At 40.6% G+C, this 21,854-nt stretch overlaps 1 protein-coding gene across 6 annotated transcripts in view; it reads right to left on the bottom strand.

The window, feature by feature from the left end:
- The window catches only part of TBL1X (transducin beta like 1 X-linked), a 364,349-nt gene that overhangs the window by 37,786 nt on the left and 304,709 nt on the right, over positions 1 to 21,854 (bottom strand). For all 6 annotated transcript variants that reach the window (XM_056808017.1, XM_056808015.1, XM_056808018.1 and 3 more), the window contains 2 exons: positions 16,080 to 16,225; positions 10,532 to 10,802 (listed from right to left, as the gene is read on the bottom strand). In XM_056808017.1, coding sequence (XP_056663995.1) covers positions 10,532 to 10,802; positions 16,080 to 16,225 — 417 coding nt within the window. The remainder of the gene's footprint in view (positions 1 to 10,531; positions 10,803 to 16,079; positions 16,226 to 21,854) is intronic.

Raw genomic sequence — 21,854 nt, 5'->3', positions numbered from 1 at the left:
TCTTCTCAGCAGCCTATAGTTTTAACTGCACTCTACTTTATTTTACATTGTTTATATCATGACCGAAAGGAATATTGTGAAAATAATGTTGAAATCTAGCCCAGATGTTCAAGTGTGGTCTTGGGACCCTTAAGAATTTCTGAGACCTTTTCATGGGGTCTTTGAGGTAAAACTTAGTTTTGTAATATTATGTACACCATATAGGCTATATGTTATATATAATAACAAATGTAATAATTATCATTTATTATTATTATCTTTATGAATATTTTCCCATGGTTACATGATTCATGTTCTCTCCCTCCCCTCTTCCCTCTGCCTCCCAGAGGTGACAAGCAATACCATTGGTTTATACATGTCTTATTACTCAAAACCTATTTCCATATTGGAATCTTTCATTTTTAAGAATGAAAAGGGGGGGCAGTTGGGTGGCTCAGTGGATTGAGTCAGACCTAGAAACAGGAGGCCCTAGGTTCAAATCTGGCCTCAGACACTTCCCAGCTGTGTGACCCTGGGCAAGTCACTTGACCCCCATTGCCTAGCCCTTACCACTCTTCTGCCTTGGAGCCACTACACAGTATTGACTCCAAGACGGAAGGTGAGGGTTTTAATTAAAAAAAAAAAAGAATGAAAAGGGCTGTCCTGGGATCAAAAAGTTTGAGGATTAGTCATCTAGGAATTCCTTGTAGTCTAAAATCTTATTTCACAGCTGATTCAATGGAGAGGTCTAGACAGGCTAAATCATTTGCCTAAAGTTTCCCAGGTATTCATTTAAGACCAGAGATTATTTAAAGCAAGGTCCACTGATTTAAAATCCATTGTCCTTTGCACACCAATCTAGCACATCTTGCCATACAGTCATGGATACCTTCAGGGTTTCACTATGAAATAATGACGTTATCAGGATGTCAGTTTAGATTTTAGCAGCATCCATGATTTATTTCTGTTACTGGTAAAGAAAGCAGGTGATGTCACAAGAAAGCAAAAAGGATGCGTCGCATGTGAACTAGTGATCTCCTGAAAAGCTATTTGTTGCAGTGGACAGTATTGGGTATAGAGGCAGGAAGAACAGAGTTCAAATCTGGTTTCAAAACACTACTTGGGCAAATTATTCATCCCTGTTGCCTCAGTTTCCTCATTTGTCAAATGAGCTGGAGAAGGAAATGGCAAAGCACTCCAGGCTCTTTGCCAAGAAAACCCTAAATGTGGCCATGAAGGGTCAGACATGACTGAAAAGACTCAACAACGACAGGGTCTCCTATCCTTTGAGGGTTGATGATTTTTTTCCCCTTTACATTTTTCTAAAATTATAAACTTTATATAAAATTATAAACAAGAAATCAAATGATTAAACAGAACAAGGGATAAAAAATGTTATCGCAAATTTATCCTTAAACAAGCCGAAATAAGCCAAGTCATCTAAACTGATGACAAAGAAGCCAAAGAAAATGCCTTTGTTCTGGGTACCCCACAGGCCAGGCTAAAGATCAGCCACCTTTGGCCCCGTTTTCCTTCCTCCCTAGATTTTTGTTTATGTAGTTGTAGTCAGGGTGTATGCAGGTCTGTTTCTGCCGACTTCCTTCTGCTCGATGACTTTTCTGTTGGGTTATCCCCACCATAGATACTCCGAACCTCCCTCAAGGAACCAGGTGTTAACTCTGTAAGTTCTTGTTGGGTTCTTCCTTTTTTCTTCTTCTTCTTCCCATTAGTCTTAGAATGAAAGCGTTTCATCACTGGAAGAGAGATTAGCCACGAGATAGTCTAAATTCCTTATTTTTTTGGAAAGGTAACAGCCTGATGTAGAACAGCACACCGACTTGCCAACGCCATCTAATTGGATGGAAACCTCTGACTCCCATTCTTCATTCCGGTGGGCACTGATGTGCGACTGCCGGTGACGATACCACGGCCATCCATTAGGAGGACTGCACGAATGTCTCATCTAATCAGCGTAATTCATACGGGCTAGTTGGGAAGCTGTAAGACTGCCCGGTTGTCATTTTTCTGTAGAGATAAGACCCTTTCCGGGGTGCTCTTCCCTAGGAGCCGCCCATCAGCCATCACAATGTTTCTGACGTCAACATTTTCTATGGGGATGCCTTCTGTCCAAACAGTGCTCTTCTTTCTTTATTGCTGCCATCCCCATTGTTTGGTGATGTCTTGATGGATGTTCCAGGAGGCGACCATCATCGTCTCTTTTAGCAACCTCTGTATCATTTTCCTAAATTGAAAAGAACTCACCAGGCATTTTAGGAAAGCAATATTTAGAGGATTTAAACCTCCTTCCCCCTCTCCACCAAAAGGAAAATTAAAGCTCCTACAACACTATCTGCCAGGGAGCAAGACAATTTTTCTAGGGAAGATAAAACTGCAGAACGGAGAATGGCAAATCGTTCCAGGCTCTGCAAAATGGGGCAAGAAAACTATACCAAATGATTGTACAAGGAATGGCCAGACACGCATTATCCTTTTCAGGCACTTGAATTTGAAGAGTCTGAATAACGGGTATATATGTAAAAAAAAAGTTGTACTTTTTGTTTCTCTTAATATATGTATATTATTTGTATTAAACGTATTGTTTACTTACATGTATTTATATTTATATGTTTATGTAAAATAGTTTAAAGACTCTTAATATTGTTAATTCTTTGAGTGAAAAGAATCCATCTAAGAGACATGTGTGCCCATTTATGTTTAATTTACAGTCAGAAGAGATCACTAGAATTATTCTTTAACATCGATACTCATCTTTAATTCAATTTTTTATGCTTTTAATTCCCTTCTTCTCATTTTTGCCTGATAGAATCCTTATCTTCCTTCAAGGCTCAACTTGGAGGCCACCTCTTTTATGGAAACTTCCCAGATAATCTTCTGTTTATGCCACTGTTCTTTTTTTTAAAATTAATTTGATTTTAATGTATTTTTCTATGCACACGATTCATTTTCTTTCTCTCCCCATGTGTGTACTTTCCTTGGGGTAAACCTTCTCCTCCATTCCCTAGATAGTAGGTAGCTCTGTGGATAGAGGGTAGGACTTGGGAGTTAGGAAAACCTCAATTCAAATCCTGAGTCAGATATTCAGCTATATGTCTCTGAGCAAGTCACTTAATCTCTGTGTCTCAGTGTTCTCATCTGTAAAATGGGGATAATAATCGCACCCACTTAACAGTGTTGCTGCAACATATACAAAAGACTTTTGCCAATCTCAAATTGCTATGTAAATGTTATCTATATAATGTAGAGGCTTAAAAAGAGTTGCCCGAGGTTCCCAGAGCTTAAGTGATTTGCCCGGCATCATATACTTAATAAGAAATTGAAGGCAGGGGATGAACCGAGATCTGCCTGCTTCCAAATCAGACATTTTATCCCCCATGACACACTGCCTCCCTGACATACAGAGTGAACCAGAAACCATCAGCTTAAGATTTGCCAGTTAATAAATAATTTTAAATCAGTTCCAATCAATGACATTACTGTGAGCAAGAGATTTCTCGGAGCAACACTCTGCCCTTTTCCTCTGTGCAATTTAAGCTGTTGCAGAATTTGTCTGACTAAATATCACCCATCTTGCTCGGACATAAAACTCTTCAGATGGACACAGTCTGAACTGTTTTTCCTGAAGATTAAGAGGACGAGTGAGATCTCTTTTTCCTCCTCTTCTGGAACACCTCTGGAGGAAGGCTCACAAGTTCACCCCTGGGCCGAACATTTCTGGTCATCTTATTACGACTGTGCCCCGATGGCGACACAAACATCTTTTCATCATTCCTTAATGGCCTCTCGATGGTCGTATTCCCCGCCAGCAGTTGTTCCCAAGCATCAACTCTCTTTTTAAGCCTCCAGCCTGTCGAGCTTCTTGTTTTCAGCAGAGATACTGTTCTGAGAAATCTGAAGCTGCCTCCTGGCGACGTCGCCCTCGTCCCCTAGCCCACACCGCTCTGTCCACCTGCGCCCCTTCCTGGAGAGCCCCACCGGCCGTCCTTGTGCTCACTGATCGTTATCAGGCTCTCCCATCTATCGCCACCTTCCTTGGCTTGCTAAAGCAATCTAGCCCACCCTGGCAAAACCCCTCATGGACGTTGCTATCTCGAACGGTCCACATATGGCTGTGTGCCAGGGAAACTCATCTAGACCGTGGCTTCCACTTCCTAGCTCCCCCTCCCTCCGCGTGGCACGGCTCTGTGACCCCAGGGTCAGGCTTCACTCTCGGGCTCTCTTTTATTGTAATCTTTCTTGTCACGCTAAACACGACTCCGCACCTCCACCAGCTCGTGCTCACTGTCTCCATGACCGATCTATCTGTCTCATCGTTGCCATCCCCTCTTCCTCCCGCCTTCCATCTTTCCCAACCTCAAGGTCTTTTCAGTGGCGTCTTCTCATTATGTGGCCAGAGTGTTCAAGCTTCAGTTCCAGTAACTGACCTTTCAGCGAAGAAAAAAAGGCCTCTTCTTGAAGAACAAACAAGCCCCTACCTTCTGTCGTAGGATTCACACTAAAGGCTGGTTCTAAGGGGGAAGAGGGGGAAGAGCTAGCAATAGGGGTTAAGTGCCTTGTCCAGCGTGGCACCACTAGCAAGGGTCTGAGGTCACGTGGGAACCCAGATCCGCCCACGTCCAGGTCGGGCACTCTAGCCTCGCTGCCTCTAGAAAGGTTTCTTCTTAATCCTTGACAATTTGGCTTCTAACTCTAATCCTTGGCTCTCTAGGGTGGTTATCAGCGCTCTCTTAGATGCTAATAGGATGACGGCCTTTTAAAAATCGTCATATATGTAATTAGGGTTAATTAAGTGTCTTGCCCAGGGCCACAGGAATTTTCTAAAGCTAGATTTCACCCAGGTCCTCTTGACTCCAGGTCTGGCTCTCTATTGTGCTGCCCCAAGGAAATCTCTTTCTTAAAAAAAGTTTCATTTATTAACTTTTTTTCTTAAAGTTTGGTTAAAGAATATACTCTCATATAACAAGTTAGACACATAAATTAAATTAAACCTTTCCTCCTTATTCTGCCTCTTTCTGAACACCGACCACATTTTATGACTATTTCTCTGGGTGGTGATTACAGGAAGGACTATTTTCAAGCCTCCTTATTTTACCTTAAACACAGACTCTTTTGAGCCACGCTATAATGAGTTCTGCTTGCTATTCGCAATAAATTCCTGATCTGAAATGTCTTCTCTGGATTCACGCACAGGCACTTCTGCATTTTGGTCAAGCTGTTGCAGGGAGTGGCTGCAGGCGGCGTCCTAATCCCAGACAGCTGACAAGTGTTCCATGCCATGGGGCCCCAGGGATCAGGACTACGGTGTCTGAATGGTGCAAGCCATCAATGCAGCAATCAATTCAATGATCAAGTTCTGCTGACAGCTGGACAGCTGCCTTGGGGAACACAGTCTTCAAATACGCAACACAGTTGCCATTTAAGGAGGATCAGCACACACGGGGACACACACAGTATCCACCCTCTCCGAATCTGATCCCCAAAGAGGAAATCCTCGGAGATGATAGGTTGCACTAAGCTATTGACTGACAGCATCCAGGAGAAAGAACCAAGATGGGATTTGTGGTTTCCACAAATGGAATTTTTGGACTTAAGGCAAAATCAATTGATTTCATTAATCAGTTAAATGAAATTCTTAGACGGATCACTTGGGCTTTTGAAAAATTGAGTGGTATATGAGAAAAGGTATCTAAAGTTTCAGAGGCCATGTGAAAGTAGAAGCTTATGAAGGGTCCAAGTCAAAAATATCAGAAAAATAAAGTGTATTCATGGCTCCGACAGCTGCATCGAATCCGGTTACTAGAAGGAAAAGATGAGCATATATATTTACAATGGAGAGAGTAGAGAAAATAAAAAAGCTATAGTGTTTATTGGTATGCTCATCAAGTAATATATATTATACATACACTACATGTATAACTTAGTTATGACATTTTCTTGAGGGGGAAACTACAGGATATAGCCCTAACAAAGAATAATTCATTTAGAGCGAGAGAGTCCTTAAAAGACGTTAAATCTAAAACTCTAAATTTTATAGATGAGCAAACTTAAAAGCCCAGAGAATTGAAGTGACTCGCCCATGATTAAAGATGCCTTCCTGAAGAGGCTATATCAGAGATATCATGGGGACTCTCTCTTTTTCTGTCTGTCTGTCTGTCTGTCTGTCTGTCTGTCTGTCTGTCTGTCTGTCTCTGTCTGTCTGTCTGTCTGTCTGTCTGTCTGTCTGTCTCTCTCTGTCTGTCTGTCTGTCTCTCTCTCATTTTCTCTCTGTCTCTCTCTCTCTCTCAAAATTCCCTCATGGGTCATGTTAAAAAAAATCATGAGCCCATCACTTCTGACAGGAGATGAGTAGCATGCCTTTTCAGTGGTCCTTTGGATGGTGATCGGTCATTATTTTGATCAAAGCTGTCAAGTCTTTCAATTCTGTCTTTATGGAACCATTGTTTGGTGCCATATGCACCACTGGTTCTCCTCGCTTCACTCTGAAATAAGTTTATACAAGTTTTCCCAAGTTTCTCTGAAGCTCTCTCTTTTGCCATTTCTCACCTTTCTAAACCTTTCTCTGTCCCATCGGCCACCACTCAGGCGATTGGCAGCCCCTTAGCGTCCATTTTTTCCCACTACAAGACGCTCTTTCGGATGTTCCCTTTATGTACTGGTCCTTCCCCTCCCTCCTTGATCTGTCCTCCACAGAGCTGCCCAAGTGCTCTTCTTAGTCAGGTCTGACGAGGCCCATTCCCTTACTAACTAAATTCTAGACACTGAGTCACATCTCTGGGATCAAACAGACACTTTATTAGTCTGTTCGAAAGCCTTCTTACTGCTTCTCCCACATAATACTCCATCCTATGTCTCTGTAGTCAATGCTGGAAATGTACTGCCCCTCTGAGCCCCCAATTTCCTTCAAGAGATCAATGTCACCTTAGGCACCAAGGCTTGGCCTGACTTTCCCAGCAGCTGGTGATGTCCCCTCACTGTCTCCCCTAAAACCACACTGTTGTTCAGTTGTGTCTCATTCTTCCTGTTCTTATTTTGTAGTTTTCTTAGCAACAATACCGGAGTAGCCTGCAATTTCCTTCTCCGGCTCATTTTACAGATGAGGAGACTGAGGCCAACAGGGTTGAGTGACTTGCCCAGGGTCACACAGCTAGTGTCTGGAGCCAGATTCGAAGATGAATCTTCCTGATTCTAAGCTCAGTGCTCTATTTACTGTATCTTCTGGCTACCCTCATTACTCTGTACCAACAGAGTATTCCAAACATCTTAGTGCTTTATTAGTTTAAAACTACACCAAGATGGGGCAATTAGACAACATAGTGTCAAAAGAGTGCCAAGTGTGGAATAGGTTCAAATCTGCCCTCAGACACTTCCCAGCTGTGTGACCCTGAGCAAGTCACTTCACCCCAACTACCTAGCCCTTACCACCCTTCTGCCTTGGAACCAATACTCAGTATTGATACTAAGATAAAAGGTAAGGATTTAAAGTAAAAAAAAATGGATAGGAGTCTCCCCCAAAAGAAATTCTTATAATAACATTCACATAATGATCTAATTAGGAATTTTAAAAAAGAACTCTCCCCTCCCCCATGTAACAGAGGAATTAGTAGCTTTCCAATAAACTCAGAGGAGAAGAGGATATAGACAAAAGGAGGAAAGAAGGGCCCGTAACCAAGCACCGGGGAGGTACAGGCTTGTTAAAGCAACGCCAAAAAGACAAAGGACAACAAGCAGATTTTAAAACTCTAGTTGGATTAAGAAGAAGAATATGAAATAGTCAGGCCTACACTGTAAGCCAGATGGGATAATATTAGCAGACGACAGAGAAGAAGTTGAATCACTAAACTAATTGTGTTTCCTTCTTCTCTTATCAAGGAGAATGGTCTTCAAATTACACAGGGCATAACAAACACAGTTAAGAAGGAATTGAAGCATCCAGACAGATGGCAAGAGAACATTCAGTGGCTTTACACTGTTGATTCAAGGCTCTGGGCTCAGATTAATCAAGGAATGAGAGAACTGGCACATGAGATGATAGTGAGGCTTTTTTTAAATAGGGAGGGAGGAAGGAAAGAAAGGAAGGAAGAAGGAAGGAAGAGGAGAAAGGAAGGAAGGAAGGGAAGGAGGGAGGGGAGAGAGAGTGAGCGAGAGAGAGAAGGAAGGAAGGAAAGGAGGAGGGAAGGAGGAAGGGAATGAGAGAGGAAGGAAGAGGGAAGGAGAGCCCCTGTAGTTAGTATCTGAGATATATGATAGGGTGACAATAGGGAAAAAAGGTACACCTTGGACAAAATTTTGAGATAGATTATTAATAATAATCTCTATATATTTTTAAACCCTTACCTTCCATATTAGAATCAATACTATGTAATGGTTCCAAGACAGAAAATTGTTAAGGGTTAAGCAATGGGGTTAAGGGACTTGCAGGCAAAAAAATAACAGAATGAAATGTCATATCTATAACATAAATCCTTGCACTTAGGAAAATAATATCAACTCTAAGCATAGGATGGGAGAAAATGTTTTAAGAATAGTTCTTTGGGGGGGGGGGTAGTGATGTGGATCAAGAGCCAGGCCTGGAGATGGGAGATCTTGAGACTTCAAATCTGATCTCAGATGCTTTTTGTGTGACCCTGGGCAAGTCACTTAAATCCAGCTGCTTAGTCCTTAACTGTTCTGCTTTGGAACTAATCTTCAGTATGGATTCTTAGATGGAAGTTAAGGATAAAAAAAAAGAATAGTTCTTTTGGAAAAGATGAAGGTGGTTTTAGAAGACTGCAATATTAATCGACACAACAATACTATTTTCAAAAAAAAAGACAGGAAATAATTCTGCTGTATCTTGCACTGGTCAGAACACATCTTGGGTAACACATTCAGTTCTGGGTACCACACTTTAAGGGAGACACTGAAAATGCTGACTAGGTTGGTGAAGGATATGGAAACTACCAAAAAAATGAACATCTGGAATATTTAATCTGAAAGAAAAAGTCTTAGGCAGAGTTACAATAATATTTTTAAATATAGAAAAGTTAGGTGCTGGGTAGAACAAATAAACTTCTTTTGTGTTGTTCCATTGGGGTAAAACAAGGACCAAAATGGGTGGAAGTTATAGGGATGCAGTTCTGGGCCCAATAAAGGAATTATCTTTATTTTTATTATCTTAATTTTTATTCTTAGAATCTTCCCTTTTGCTAAAAATGTCTGAATGGAAGCTGGATAGCAGAGAAAGGATTAAAGTACTGGCTGTGAATTTAGACCAAATGACTCCTAAGACACCATTATTCTCTGTTAATTGTCTAGTCTCACTACTGAAGTCCTACTGAAATGCCTCAGTGTGGTGCTGAAACGTTTGTGGGTTCTTGAAGGCTAAGGCAGTCAAGTCTGGCTGCTACTCTAAAACTAGAAATGCTTCAACTATGGGTCTGAAGAACAACAGTGTATCTGCTGTCAGAAGGAAGCAGGCTGGTCACATCTAGAGATTAATAATAATAGTCATGTTTGTAAAGAACTTTGCATACATTCACAACCCTTGGAAGTAGGCACGATTCTCCTTTTGAGGCCCAAGTGGTCAAGTGACTTGCTTAGGATCACACAGCTTGTATGTGTCTGAGGGAGGATTTGAACTAATCTTCCCCTTTTGAAGTTCAGCACTTAATTCACTGTCAATTAGTCATTAAGGTATAGAACAAAGTACAGTGTCGCTGGAGTTAGAGAAACTCAGTTCAGATTTAGGCTCAGCCACATTTTAGCTGGGAGAGTCATTTAAGCTCTCTGGGGTTCTGTTTCCTCATCTATAAAACAGGGGGTTGAATCTAGGTAGCACTAAAGGTTTCTTCTTATCTATGCTCTCATGACCTTGTGAGGACTGAATGAAATAATATTTTTAAAGAGCTTAGCCCAGAGAGCCAGCACGTGTTAGGTGCATAGTAAGTGATTTCCTAATAAGTGGTTTCCTTCCTTCTTTCCCTCCCTCTTTCCTCCTCTCCTTCCTCCCTCCCTCCCTCTCCTCCTCTCCTTCCTTCCCTCCATCCCTCTTTTCTTCTTTCCTTCCTTCCACCCTCCCTCCCTTTTTTCCCTCCCTCTCCTCCTCTCCTTCCTTCCCTCCATCCCTCTCCTCCTCTCCTTCCTTCCTTCCTTCCTTCCTTCCTTCCTTCCTTCCTTCCTTCCTTCCTTCCTTCCTTCCTTCCTTCCTTCCACCCTCCCTCCCTTTTTTCCCTCCCTCTCCTCCTCTCCTTCCTTCCCTCCTTCCTTCCTTCCTTCCTTCCTTCCTTCCTTCCTTCCTTCCTTCCTTCCTTCCTTCCTTCCTTCCTTCCTTCCTTCCTTCCTTCCTTCCTTCCTTCCTTCCTTCCTTCCTTCCTTCCTTCCTTCCTTCCTTCCTCGATCTCCACCCTAAAGGAAATAGCAGATCCTTTTAGTACATGATACATTCAGGTTAAACTTGACCATGGAATGATTTTTTAAAAAACAGCCCCCACCTTCCTTGCCCCTGGAGAGAGAAAACCCCCGGCGGGGCCCCAGAAGGCCCGGGTTGTGCACTTACTTATTGCATGTGCCCCATTCTCTTCCCCATTCACAGTGGCTTCTCCGTTCTTTGGTGGGTTTTGCTGGGAGACGGCTGCGGGGGTGGCTGCGGTGGCTGCGGCTGTGGCGGCGGCAGCGGCGGCGGCGGCGGCAGCGGCAGCGGCTGCATTGGCTTGCTGCTGAGCTAACTTTTCTCTGAACGCTTGCTGTCGGGTCTGTACGACATCAGGCATCACGGCATCTATTAGCGACAGGGACTCTATGGGGCGGCCATCAAAGACTGTACCGTCCTGGGAAAGAAAAGGACGTCGTCGTTACAGGCTCTTTCCTAGAGGGGGACCTGAGTGCGAGAAGGGTTCGGTCAGACCGGGGCTTCCGCCCACAATAACTCTGAGGCAGAATTTGGACACAGGACTTCCCAACTCCGGGTCCAGGCATCTCGTCTATCAATCCAAGGAAAAGAAAGCTTACATCCTCTCCTCGACAGAAATAAGGAGGGCCAGGAAGAGCGGAAGGAAAAACAAGGCTTCTCCTGTGGACGTGATGCGGCAGAGATGCTCCGTGAACTTCCGGTCTGAAATCTTGAGTAGGGGACTGTCGATGGAGGACTGGAGAGGAGTAGAAAAACTAGGGCTGGCTATGGTTCAGGGAGTTTGTGTAGATACCGCGATGATAAAAATCATAGAAGATGAGGAGGTCGTCAAGGAAGAGACTGCAGGGCGGGATCATGACCAGGATAGATTTTTGGGGCAAACCCACGCATCCAGGTGTGATGGAGCTTATAATTTAGCCAGAAAAGAAGAAGAGGCCAGTCTAGAAGGAGGAGGCCAAGGAAAACGCAAGGCCATGAAAACAGGGAGAGGGGAGGTTTGCAATAAGAGAAGATGCCTTATGATCTCAAAACCAGCAGTTAGGTCAAGAAACACAAGGCTAAAAAAAAAAAAGGCACCGGATGGGGCAACGAAGAGATTTTTTTTAAATTAAATCTTATTTTTTAATGGAAAAAAATGGATCTTTTCACTTTGTCATTCATTCTCCACTGGAAAAAAAAAGCAAAAGAAAAAAAACATACCTTTGTAACATATTCACAGTCGATGAAAACAAATTTCCCAATGAAGAGATTTTTGGTGAAGATGGCAAGAGCGTTTGGAGATTACATAACTAGAACTAGGTCTCTTTCTGTGTATTCTGCCCATTTTATTTTTTACACAGTAAGACGTCCACATTGAAGGTATTTAGCAAATGTCTGGTCAATGGACACATAAAGACCCTGACAGATACACTAAGAAAATTTAGAGACTAGTATACTTCTTCTTTTTTTTTTTAAAGGCAAACAGGGTTAAGTGATTTGCCCAGGGTCATAATGCTAAGAGGTAGCTGAGCCCAGATTTGAACTCATGAAGATGCTCTGATCCAACTAGTCCATATTTTTGTACTGAAATGGATATTGTTTTGGGAGTTTAAGCTACGGCAATCCTAGGAAATCTCTGTGAATAAACCAGCTTTTATGTATGGTAAAATTAGCTTTTTCAAGATTTCCAGTCCATGTCAAGGGTGCCTTCAAGAATTAACTTACCCTGCATGAATCCAGACCTGACCTCTATGGAATCTGTTCATTTATTATATTAAAATAAATTATTTACTGACCTTGGTTTAAGATCGTATTTGAGGTGAATATGAAATCCATTCTTAGGTTTAGACCTTGGCCAAATATTGATTCCATTAAGTGACCAATTATAGAAATATTTAAATATTCTCTTTGGATGAGCTCCTCTCTGTTGGGCTCCTTGCTTGCATCTACAGCAATTTAAGTTCCTGATTTTGAGAGCTCTGCACTGTTCTCCACACAGAGCAGAAAATTCCTTTTAGTCTAAGCACATTCGCACAGTGTCACCATATGAAATCTGAACCTGCAGAGCTGGCCCTGACTTGATGTATAAATGCATTAGAAAGTACATTTTGCACATGTTTTCATTGTGACATTTTCAGCAATGAACTGACTAGTGGTAGAAAAACATAAGTTTCTTCTGAATTTAAGCAGTAACAAAGAAAAAAAGATGTGTACATATTTGGCTCTGGCAACAATTATATTAAAAGCAATAATTGCCTAACTTAATTATTAAAACCTCTCACTTAAACATTTTAAAACTCTCTTTTTTTCCTTAATTTCTAAAGACATTAGTGGCAAGTGAGGAGTTATTTCATTCTGCCTCTCTTATATGGTCACTGCCTAGATGACCTAGGGCAAGTTTAAATCTCTCTCAACTGGATATAATAAGGGGGTTTGATCAGAAATAGCAGGGCACAATGGGAAGAAGATGAGCTTTGAAGTCAGAGGACAAGGATCAAATCTCACTCTGATGCTATGTGTGACTTCAGGCAAGTCATAACCTCACTAAGTTTTGATTTCGACATAGATAGAAAAGGAGGGGGGGGAGAGAAGGAGTTCAGACTACATAGCCCAAGGATCATTTATTTTTTAAAGCTTTAGTAGCTTGGAATCAGATTTATCTTCATGAGCTCAAATCCATCCTCAGATACTTATTGATTGTGTAACTCTTGGTAAGTCACTTAACCCTGTTTGCCTCAGTTTCCTCCCCTGTAAAATGAGCTGGAGAAAGAAACGGAAAACCACTCCAGTATCTATGCCAAGAAAACCTTAAATGGGGTCACAAAGAGTTGGACACGAATGAAATGAATGAACAATAACAATAAACCCGTGACTGGATGAACTCTCAGGTCCCAGCCAGTTCTAAATCCTATAACTATTGTGGAGGAGCTGAAAGAGTGATTCTAGGCAGAGTAGGAAGGGTTTCCTGAGATCGGGAAAGAATAGAAACACACTGGTCAAGCACTTAAAGGTCCAATGGGAACTGAGGAAAATGAAGCCCTGAGAAGTACTCTTGGACAATGAAAGACAAAAGGAGGAGAAAATCATTAGGGGAGATTCACAACCTATTTTAGAACAAGAAGCATTAGGAGGAAAGGAGAGAAATGGGCAAAAGACTTTCCACTGTTCTCTTAGAGAGTTCCTTCTCCTGTTCCTGGCTTCTATAGTGCTTTCCTGCCTTCCCTTCAGATACCTGCTCCATAGACCAATGGTTCCCAAATGTTCTGAGTATAAGAATCCCTTTTTATGCCAAACAACTTAATAGACACCAACCTGATACTACCAATAATAGTTGGGGAATCACTGGTATCTATTGGTTAAGATAATAATACAAATTACTGCTTGACTTCTCAATGTGTAGAGGAGGAACTGGAGAGAGGGAGAGAATCTGGAATTAAAAAATGATTCCCCAAGTATTATTGGTCATATCAGGTTGGTGACTATTAAACTATTTAGCATAAAAAGAGATTCTTATTCTCAAAACATTTGGGAACCACTGACATATGGAATCGGTATCTGAGGGGAAGGCAGGAAGGCATTATAGAAATCAGGAAAAATAGGCAGACTGCTGTAACATGAACAATGATTGTAACAGGTGAAATTATTCAAGGATATACCTAAGAACCACAATGCTGGTAAAACTCTCAAAGGCCATGAAGAATCTGTTCAAACGAGAAATAATTTAAGAAAACCAACATGAAGGTAAGACTAGAAAGAAATATGAGTAAAAGTCAAGTGATAAAGGGAATTAATGTTGTCAGAAGGGTCTGCTGAAGCTAAGATAGCTAAAGAGAGAATTGTCCTTTGATTTAATATTTTTAATCATGGGAGAAAAAAAAGGGGTAGAGGCGAATAAGTTGTTTTAGGTTCTTAATTAAAACTATGTTTAAGTTTTCTACTACCAATTCCATTCTGATAGGAAAGAAATAGTAGAATAATGCTGGAAAATTATCATTAACACAGATTATGACATCTTCATTTTTGTTGTGTTGAGTTGTTTTAGTCATGTCAAACTCTTTATGACCCTATTTTGCACTGCTATTAGAGTAGTTGGCCATTTTCTTCTCCAGCTCATTTTACAGATGAGCAACTGAGGCCAATAGGGTTAAGTGACATGACCAGGATGACACCATCAGTAAGTATCTGAGGCTGTATTTGAACTCATAAAGAGGACTCTTCCTGATTCCAATCCTAGTGTTCTATCCACTATGCCACTTAGCTGCTGCCCCCAACATCTTCTTTACTCTGTTTAATTCAGGTAAAAGAGTACCATCTGTCTTTGCTGGTTGGCCATTTCTTTACTCACTTGCTTATAGAATTAAAAACAGGAAGAGACAAGATACCCTGTGAAGTCTGCTCACCAAATGAGCATAAAACCGAAGTATTCATTGGATGATTTTTGTGGTTTGAAAACGTATTGTTTATACACTAAACACTCACTATTCTCTCTGTCTGTCTGTCTGTCTGTCTGTCTCTCTCTCTCTGTCTCTCTGTCTTTGTCTCTTTCTCTCTCTCTGTCTTTGTCTCTTTCTCTCTGTCTCTCTCTCTTTCCTCTCTCTCCCCCCTCCCTCTCTCCCTCTCCCTCCCTCACTCTCTCTCTCTCTCTGTCTTTGTCTCTTTCTCTCTCTGTCCCTGTCTCTCTCTTTCCTCTCTCTGTCTCTGTCTCTGTTTCTGTCTCTCTGTCTCTGTTTCTCTCTCTCTCTCTCTCTCTGTCTGTCTCTTTCTCTCTCTCCCTCTCTGTCTCTGTCTGTCTGTCTGTCTCTTTCCCTCTTTCCTCTCTCTCTGTCTCTCTGTCTTTGTCTCTCTCTCTCTCTCTCTCTCTCTCTCTCTCTCTCTCTCTCTCTCTCTCTCTCTCTCTCTCTCTCTCTCTCTCTGTCTCTCTCTGTTTCTCTGTCTCTCTCTCTGTCTGTCTTTCTCCCTCCCTCCCTCTCTCTCTCTCTCTGTCTCAGTCTGTGTCTGTCTCTTTCCCTCTTTCCTCTCTCTCTGTCTCTCTGTCTTTGTCTCTTTCTCTCTCTCTGTCTCTCTGTCTCTCTCTGTTTCTCTGTCTCTCTCTCTCTGTCTGTCTTTCTCCCCCCCCCCTCTCTCTCTCTCTCTCTCTCTCTCTCTCTCTCTCTCTCTCTCTGTCTCTCTCTCTCTCTGTCTTTCTCTCTGTCTCTCTCTCTCTCTCTGTCTCTCTCTGTTTCTCTGTCTCTCTCTCTCTGTCTGTCTTTCTCCCCCCCCCCCTCTCTCTCTCTCTCTCTCTCTCTCTCTCTCTCTCTGTCTCTCTCTCTCTCTGTCTTTCTCTCTGTCTCTCTCTCTCTCTCTGTCTCTCTCTGTTTCTCTGTCTCTCTCTCTCTGTCTGTCTCTCTGTCTCTCTCCCTCCCTCTCTCCCTCTCTCCATATACACACACATATAAAAACACAGATGTGTAAAGAGCACAAAAAACTTGCTATTCTTATTTCTAGCGGCCCCAAATTTATTCAGGCATTAAAAGCAAAGCTGAAACACTTAAAACACTGTCTACTCCCTTTCTGGAAGTAAGGATTTAATGAATACTTGTTTTCAAAGACATTTGGAGTCTTCCAACATTCCCTCCCAACCGTGCCTGCTCTGGTCGGCTTCTGCCTCCGCACACCTGCCATTGCCCCCGTGTACCCCCGAGTGCCCGTCCCTGCGCGTGGCCATAAAGGAACTTACTTCATTGATGCTGATCTCAGCTTCCACATACTGCAGGCCTTTCTGGAGAATGGAGATAAGGGCAGCAGGTGGCACTAGTGTTCCATTGATGTTGGACTGACTGATGTGACTTTCAATACCAAACGTAAAGGCCGAATGGGAAAAACCTAAAAGCAGGAAAAGAAACCATGAAACGAAGCCCAAGTTTACTGACAGTTGTATATCCGTTTTTATTTCTAGGCGTGATTATTGTTTAGAACTTCAACACGCAGAAATTCACTCGGCATCCAACCCTGGTGGCTTTGGGTCACGTCGCTTAAGGAATAGCTGGTGGGAGGAGGCCAGGGGAGAATAGGGAAGACTCGAGTTTTTTGTTTGTTTGTTTTTTGGTAGATGAAAACTGGGCTGTCAGAAGGAAAACATATTCAGGAATGAAACCATCAGTTTAAAAAAACACCCAACTAGAGTAATTCAAAAAAGAATCGGGAATATGCTCTGGCTGAACCTTGGGCTGATCAACATTTGACTCAAATCTCTTTTCCCCTTCGGTTAGTATCAATTTTTCCAGAAGCGCAACGTTGGGATCTTCTTTCTTTGCACAGGTTGTATCTGGCCCTAGCGTAGCTGTGGCTCACCCAAGGGAGACGTTCTTTAACAGAAGATAAGGAAAGGAAAATCCTCCGCTCAGAGCCACAACCGGACATGGAGACGAAATTAATTTTGCAATGATAAAATGGGAAAAGGCTCTCATTTCTGGAATTAAAAAGTTCTGTCAATAGAAATAAATAAGGAATTCTGCCTGACTGCTGATGTTGGGTGCTTGTTAAATGTGGGTTTTTCTCCATTGTCATTTTCTTACAAATTTGATAAAACTCTTGCAACTTAAATGTATATTCTAAGAGGCGAAAGAATATGAATCATGTAACCATGGAAAAATATTTTAAAAATAAAATTATTTTTTTTAAAAAGTGTCATAGGATCAGCTAGATGTCTCAGTGGATAGAGCACAAGCCCTGGAGTTGGGTGGAGTGAGTCATATTTAGCCTCAGACAACTTCTTAGTTGTATGACCCTAGGCAAGTCACTTAAGTCACTTAAATGTTTGCCTAGCCTTTGCCCTTCTGTTACCAAGATAGAAAGATGTAAAAATAAATATATTCTAATCCTATATACACTATGAAATATATTTAATTCTAATTAAGCTTCCTTTGAAAGAGTTTGGATGCAAATATTAGGGCTAACACGGTAGAAATATAATGGTATTTAAAGATAAGAAAGTTTGGGTTGAAAAGTGTCTGTATTTAAAAAAATGAGTTGGGGAAAAAAGTGTAAATTATATTTGCTAAACATTTATATAGTACTTATGTGCCAGGTACTATTATCTCACTTGATTCTCATAGAAAAGGGAAGCAAATTCTATTATTACCCCCATTTTACAGACGAGGAACCTGAGACAAAGGGAAAAGTTGAATGACTTCTCTAGGATCACAAACTCAGGAAGTGTTTGAGGTTGGATTTAAACTCAGATCTTCCTGATTCTAGGCGTGACATGCTATCCACTATGCCACCTAGCTACCCATCATGGTCAGGTCTGGACTGTTGGTTGGTAGACTAGCTTGGCTATGGGATCTCTGGAAACATCCTTTGCCCTTCCTCCCAATCTGCCCCTAAATCTTCTCCATTCAAATGTCAACAATATTCTTTTTTTTTAAAACCCTTACTTTCTGTCTCAGAAGCAATACTGTATATTGGTTCCAAGGCAGAAGAGTGGTAAGGGATAGGCAATGGGGGTCAAGTGACTTGCCCAGGGTCACACGGCTGGGAAGTGTCTGAGGCCACATTTGAACCCAGGACCTCCTGTCTCTAGGTCTGACTCTCAATCCACTGAGCTGCTCCCTCAACAATATTCTAATTCCCACTAATGGAGACATTCTTTGGCTTCTTAAGAGAGTCCTATTTTTAAAATGTAAAAAGCCTTCCAAAGGATAACAAATTATTATTGGTTAAAATGTAAAATGGTGTCTTAGGTCATTTCCCTCCTGTTGGAGAACACACAGCATTAAATTCACAGATGCCCAAATGCTGGAGGAAAAGAAAGAATCCTGTAAGCCTAGAAGACAGTTCATACAACTTTCCTTAGGGCAAGCTATCCACATAATCTTAATGAACTTTAATTTGACATATACATCCTGGGTGGAGGGGTTAAATGCTCTCCTTGAGGAATTATTCCCAAGGAGTTAATGTTGAAAATGAATGGCAATCCAGTCCATCTAAAGTAAGTAACAAGGAAGGACGTACTTTAGGATATATTCCAACTAGATTCACCCCATTACCATAAAGCCAGTTTAGAACCTATTAATTATGGTGGGGCAAATTGGTAGGATTCTCTGGGTTGCAAATGTCTCTCTCTCTCTCTCTTTTTTCCCATCTTCCCTTCTCCCAATAAGATAGCAAATCTGGTCCAGTACTCCTTTGTAATGCCTCGTCCCCTTCCCTCCCTTCATCAACTTTTGATTCTTCTGTAGGATCACTCATGAGTCATCCTAGTCCAGGGATTTGGTACTCTTCTATTAAATCCCTGTTACGTGGAATATTGCTCACGTCCCCTGTACATTTTTAGACATTATTTCATTTTTCTTTCATGCATCTCTAATCCCAACCTCTGTACAATCTCCTTTTCACATGCTCCCTGATGCTTTCCCTGATGCACCACACACTCCTAATTCCTTGCTATCACTATCACTATCCTTAAAGTATCCCCTTAATGGTCTTCCAACGCTCTACTAATTGCCAAGTACAATTGATGTTTAAAAGTCCTGGGCTATCTATCCTCTCTGAAGAAACATCTGATGGTGGGGAAGAAGCCCTTCTTTCTGAATCCCCTCTCTTCACCTGAGATCCCTGACTCTAACTCTCCTTAGCCTTTTCCCCCAACTCAAGGACAGGATTATCCAAGTTTTTGGAATTTGGCACATTCTCTCTTCTCTTTCTAAAGTTCTACCTTGAGTCATTTCATTCATTCCTATGGCTTCACTTGTTTTTTATAGGTAGATGACTTCTAAATCTGGCTCCAGCCCTGACCTTCTTCTGGGCTCAGATTTGCATCTTTAGTTGCTATCGTTACATCTACCTAAATGTCCTCAAAGAACCTTAAACTTAACAGGTCTAAAATTAAGCTTGTCTCTTCCCAAGCCTATTTCTTCTGGCTTCATTATTTCTATCAGTTGCATCATCACTCATCTGGCATCCATGTCTGAAACCATGGGGTTGTTTTTAACTCTTTCCTCTCTTCCACCATTTCCTTTCCAATCAGTTACCAAGTCTTACTCATAATCTGATAGCTCTCACACACCCGTTCTCTTTTATTTATTCTCAATACAAACTAACCTCTGTATTGGACATTCATTATCACCTATTGCATTCGTTTTTCTAATAGCTTTCCCCTAATAATCAGTGGATCTGAAATTCAAAAAGTAATTCCAAAGTAATTTAACCCAATATGAATAAAAGTTCCTTTCATGGTACAAGAGAAAAGTATTTCTATAGTTTTAGCTTTAACATAGTGATACTTCTCCAAGCTGTCCTTCATTTTGTGGTTAGAGTAATCTTTATGCTCAGAACTGGCCATGCTGGTCTTTTAATTAAAAAAAAAAATTTAGCGGATCTCTGTCTGCCAAATAAAATTCAATGAAAGATCATCTCCTTCAGTGCCTTTTATTTTATAAATAAGGAAACTAAAACCTAAAAGTCAAATGGTTTGCTTGTTTCCTACACTAACTTCTCTAGGTCTCAGTTTCCTGATCTGTAAAAATAAGTCTAAGATATGATAACTGGAAAGGTCCCTCTAAGTCTCAGTGTTAAGTGGCAGAGTCAGGATTTGAATTTATGCCTTGTTACTTCAAATCTAAAGCCTTCTTGCTTGCTTCCCGCTTGGTTCTGTGTCAAGGACAGAACTAAAATCCGCATTTTCATTTCCTTCCCAATGATACTTCCATTCCATGTATTGCCTGCTGCTTATTTGGACTAAATATAATTTACTAGTCTTTGTTTTTTGTCATGCAATACATATTTCTATATTCCTCATGCCATGAAACAAGACACGTATCACATATACTAGAAAAAAACCTCATGAAGGAAATAAAGTGAAAAATGGTATGCCTGGATCTATGTTCAGATTTTGACAGGTCCTTCTATGGTTGGAGATAGCATTTCTCATCATGAGTCCCTTGGGGTTATCTTTGGAACCTTGCATTAGCCTTTATTTTTTAAGAAAACAAAAAAAATTAACTACTTAATCTGATCATAAAATGCAATGACCACGTATAAGCATGCCCAAAGAAATAAAACTGGTTTGATTTTAGGTAAATGCAATTTGCGTCATATAACTATAACTATATATATATATTTAACATTTGTTTTTTTTTCTCTACTACACTATATTTTTAAAGTGTTTAGGATGATGTTTATCTGACTTCGAGTCATAATTTATTATCATTTCAAATGTAATATTCAAACTTCCTAAATAACCTTTCTCCACTCTGAGTGATTGAAAAACTTTGCTTCAGAGGAAAAAATGAATCTCAATAGACATAACTTGCTGACATTATCTTCATTAAGCCGTACCCATATCACACTATTAGTCTCTGCCCAACCCCCTTTTAGTAAGACTTAATTGAGTATCAATAGATGTGACATTTTTCTAGAAAATGTTCTTGTGCTCAAGGAGCTTATCACTTAGGAAGGAAGATAGATTCATGATACAATTCACAGACTCAGCGTTAGTCTGGACAGAGAGATGTCATGATTAAGAACATGTACAAGGATGTAATGGATTTAGAGAACAGCTTTCTACTAATTGTATGACCTGCATCAGTAACTACTGTTAAATGAAATCTGTGATTCTGAACCAACCATTCAAATAAATAAGGACGAAATTAAAATTCACATTAAGAATTTGTTGATTTTAATATCTCTGGGCATTTATATATATTTTTTTTATTTATATATGTATTTATACATATTTATATATATATTTATATATGTATTTATATTTATATATGTATTTATATTTAACTTCAAATATATATATATATATTTATATAGATTTAAATTTAGAGGCAACTACATAGCCCAGTGGATAGCATTTCAGACTTGGGATGAGGGAGTTCTGAGTATGAGTCCTTCAGACACTTATTAGCTATGTGACTTGGAGTAAATTATTTAACTTCTTGAGATTCAGTTTCTTTATATGAAGATTAGGGAGAATAATAGCACCTACTGAACAAGGTTGTTATAAAGTCCAAACGAAATAATCCATATAAATTGCCTTAAAGTGTTATATAAATGCTACTTATTATTATTATTCATCTTTCTTGCTTCCACATCCTTATATGAGATAAGGATAACTTAAATCATTCATATGAGGATTTTGGTAGAAGGAGGCAGTCAGGTTGAAATCTAGGTTACTTTGAATAGTAAAAACCATGAACAAAATCAATGGGACCCAATGGTCACAAACAGGAATGTCCAAAGAAATAAAAGCAGTTTGATTTTAGGTGGGGAAAAGCCATTTCCATCATCTAACTGCATTTTAAAAATCTTTAGGTACTTTAACTTCTGGAGATTCAGTTTCCTTTGAATTCCCTTTGGGAGTGGAAAGAACCCAATTGGCAGCTTTCCCTAATTGTCCTATCTCTGAATCATAGAGCAGGCTTGTTTGTTTGTTTTTTTGGCCAAGCAATCTAAAGAGTCTATTTTCTGATTTGTTCATTCACAAATATTAATAGCGCTCCTACTA

The sequence above is a fragment of the Monodelphis domestica genome, chromosome 8 (genome assembly GCF_027887165.1).
Source record: "Monodelphis domestica isolate mMonDom1 chromosome 8, mMonDom1.pri, whole genome shotgun sequence".
NCBI classification, from domain to species: Eukaryota; Metazoa; Chordata; class Mammalia; order Didelphimorphia; family Didelphidae; genus Monodelphis; species Monodelphis domestica.
This window is presented reverse-complemented; position numbering and strand designations above follow the sequence as displayed.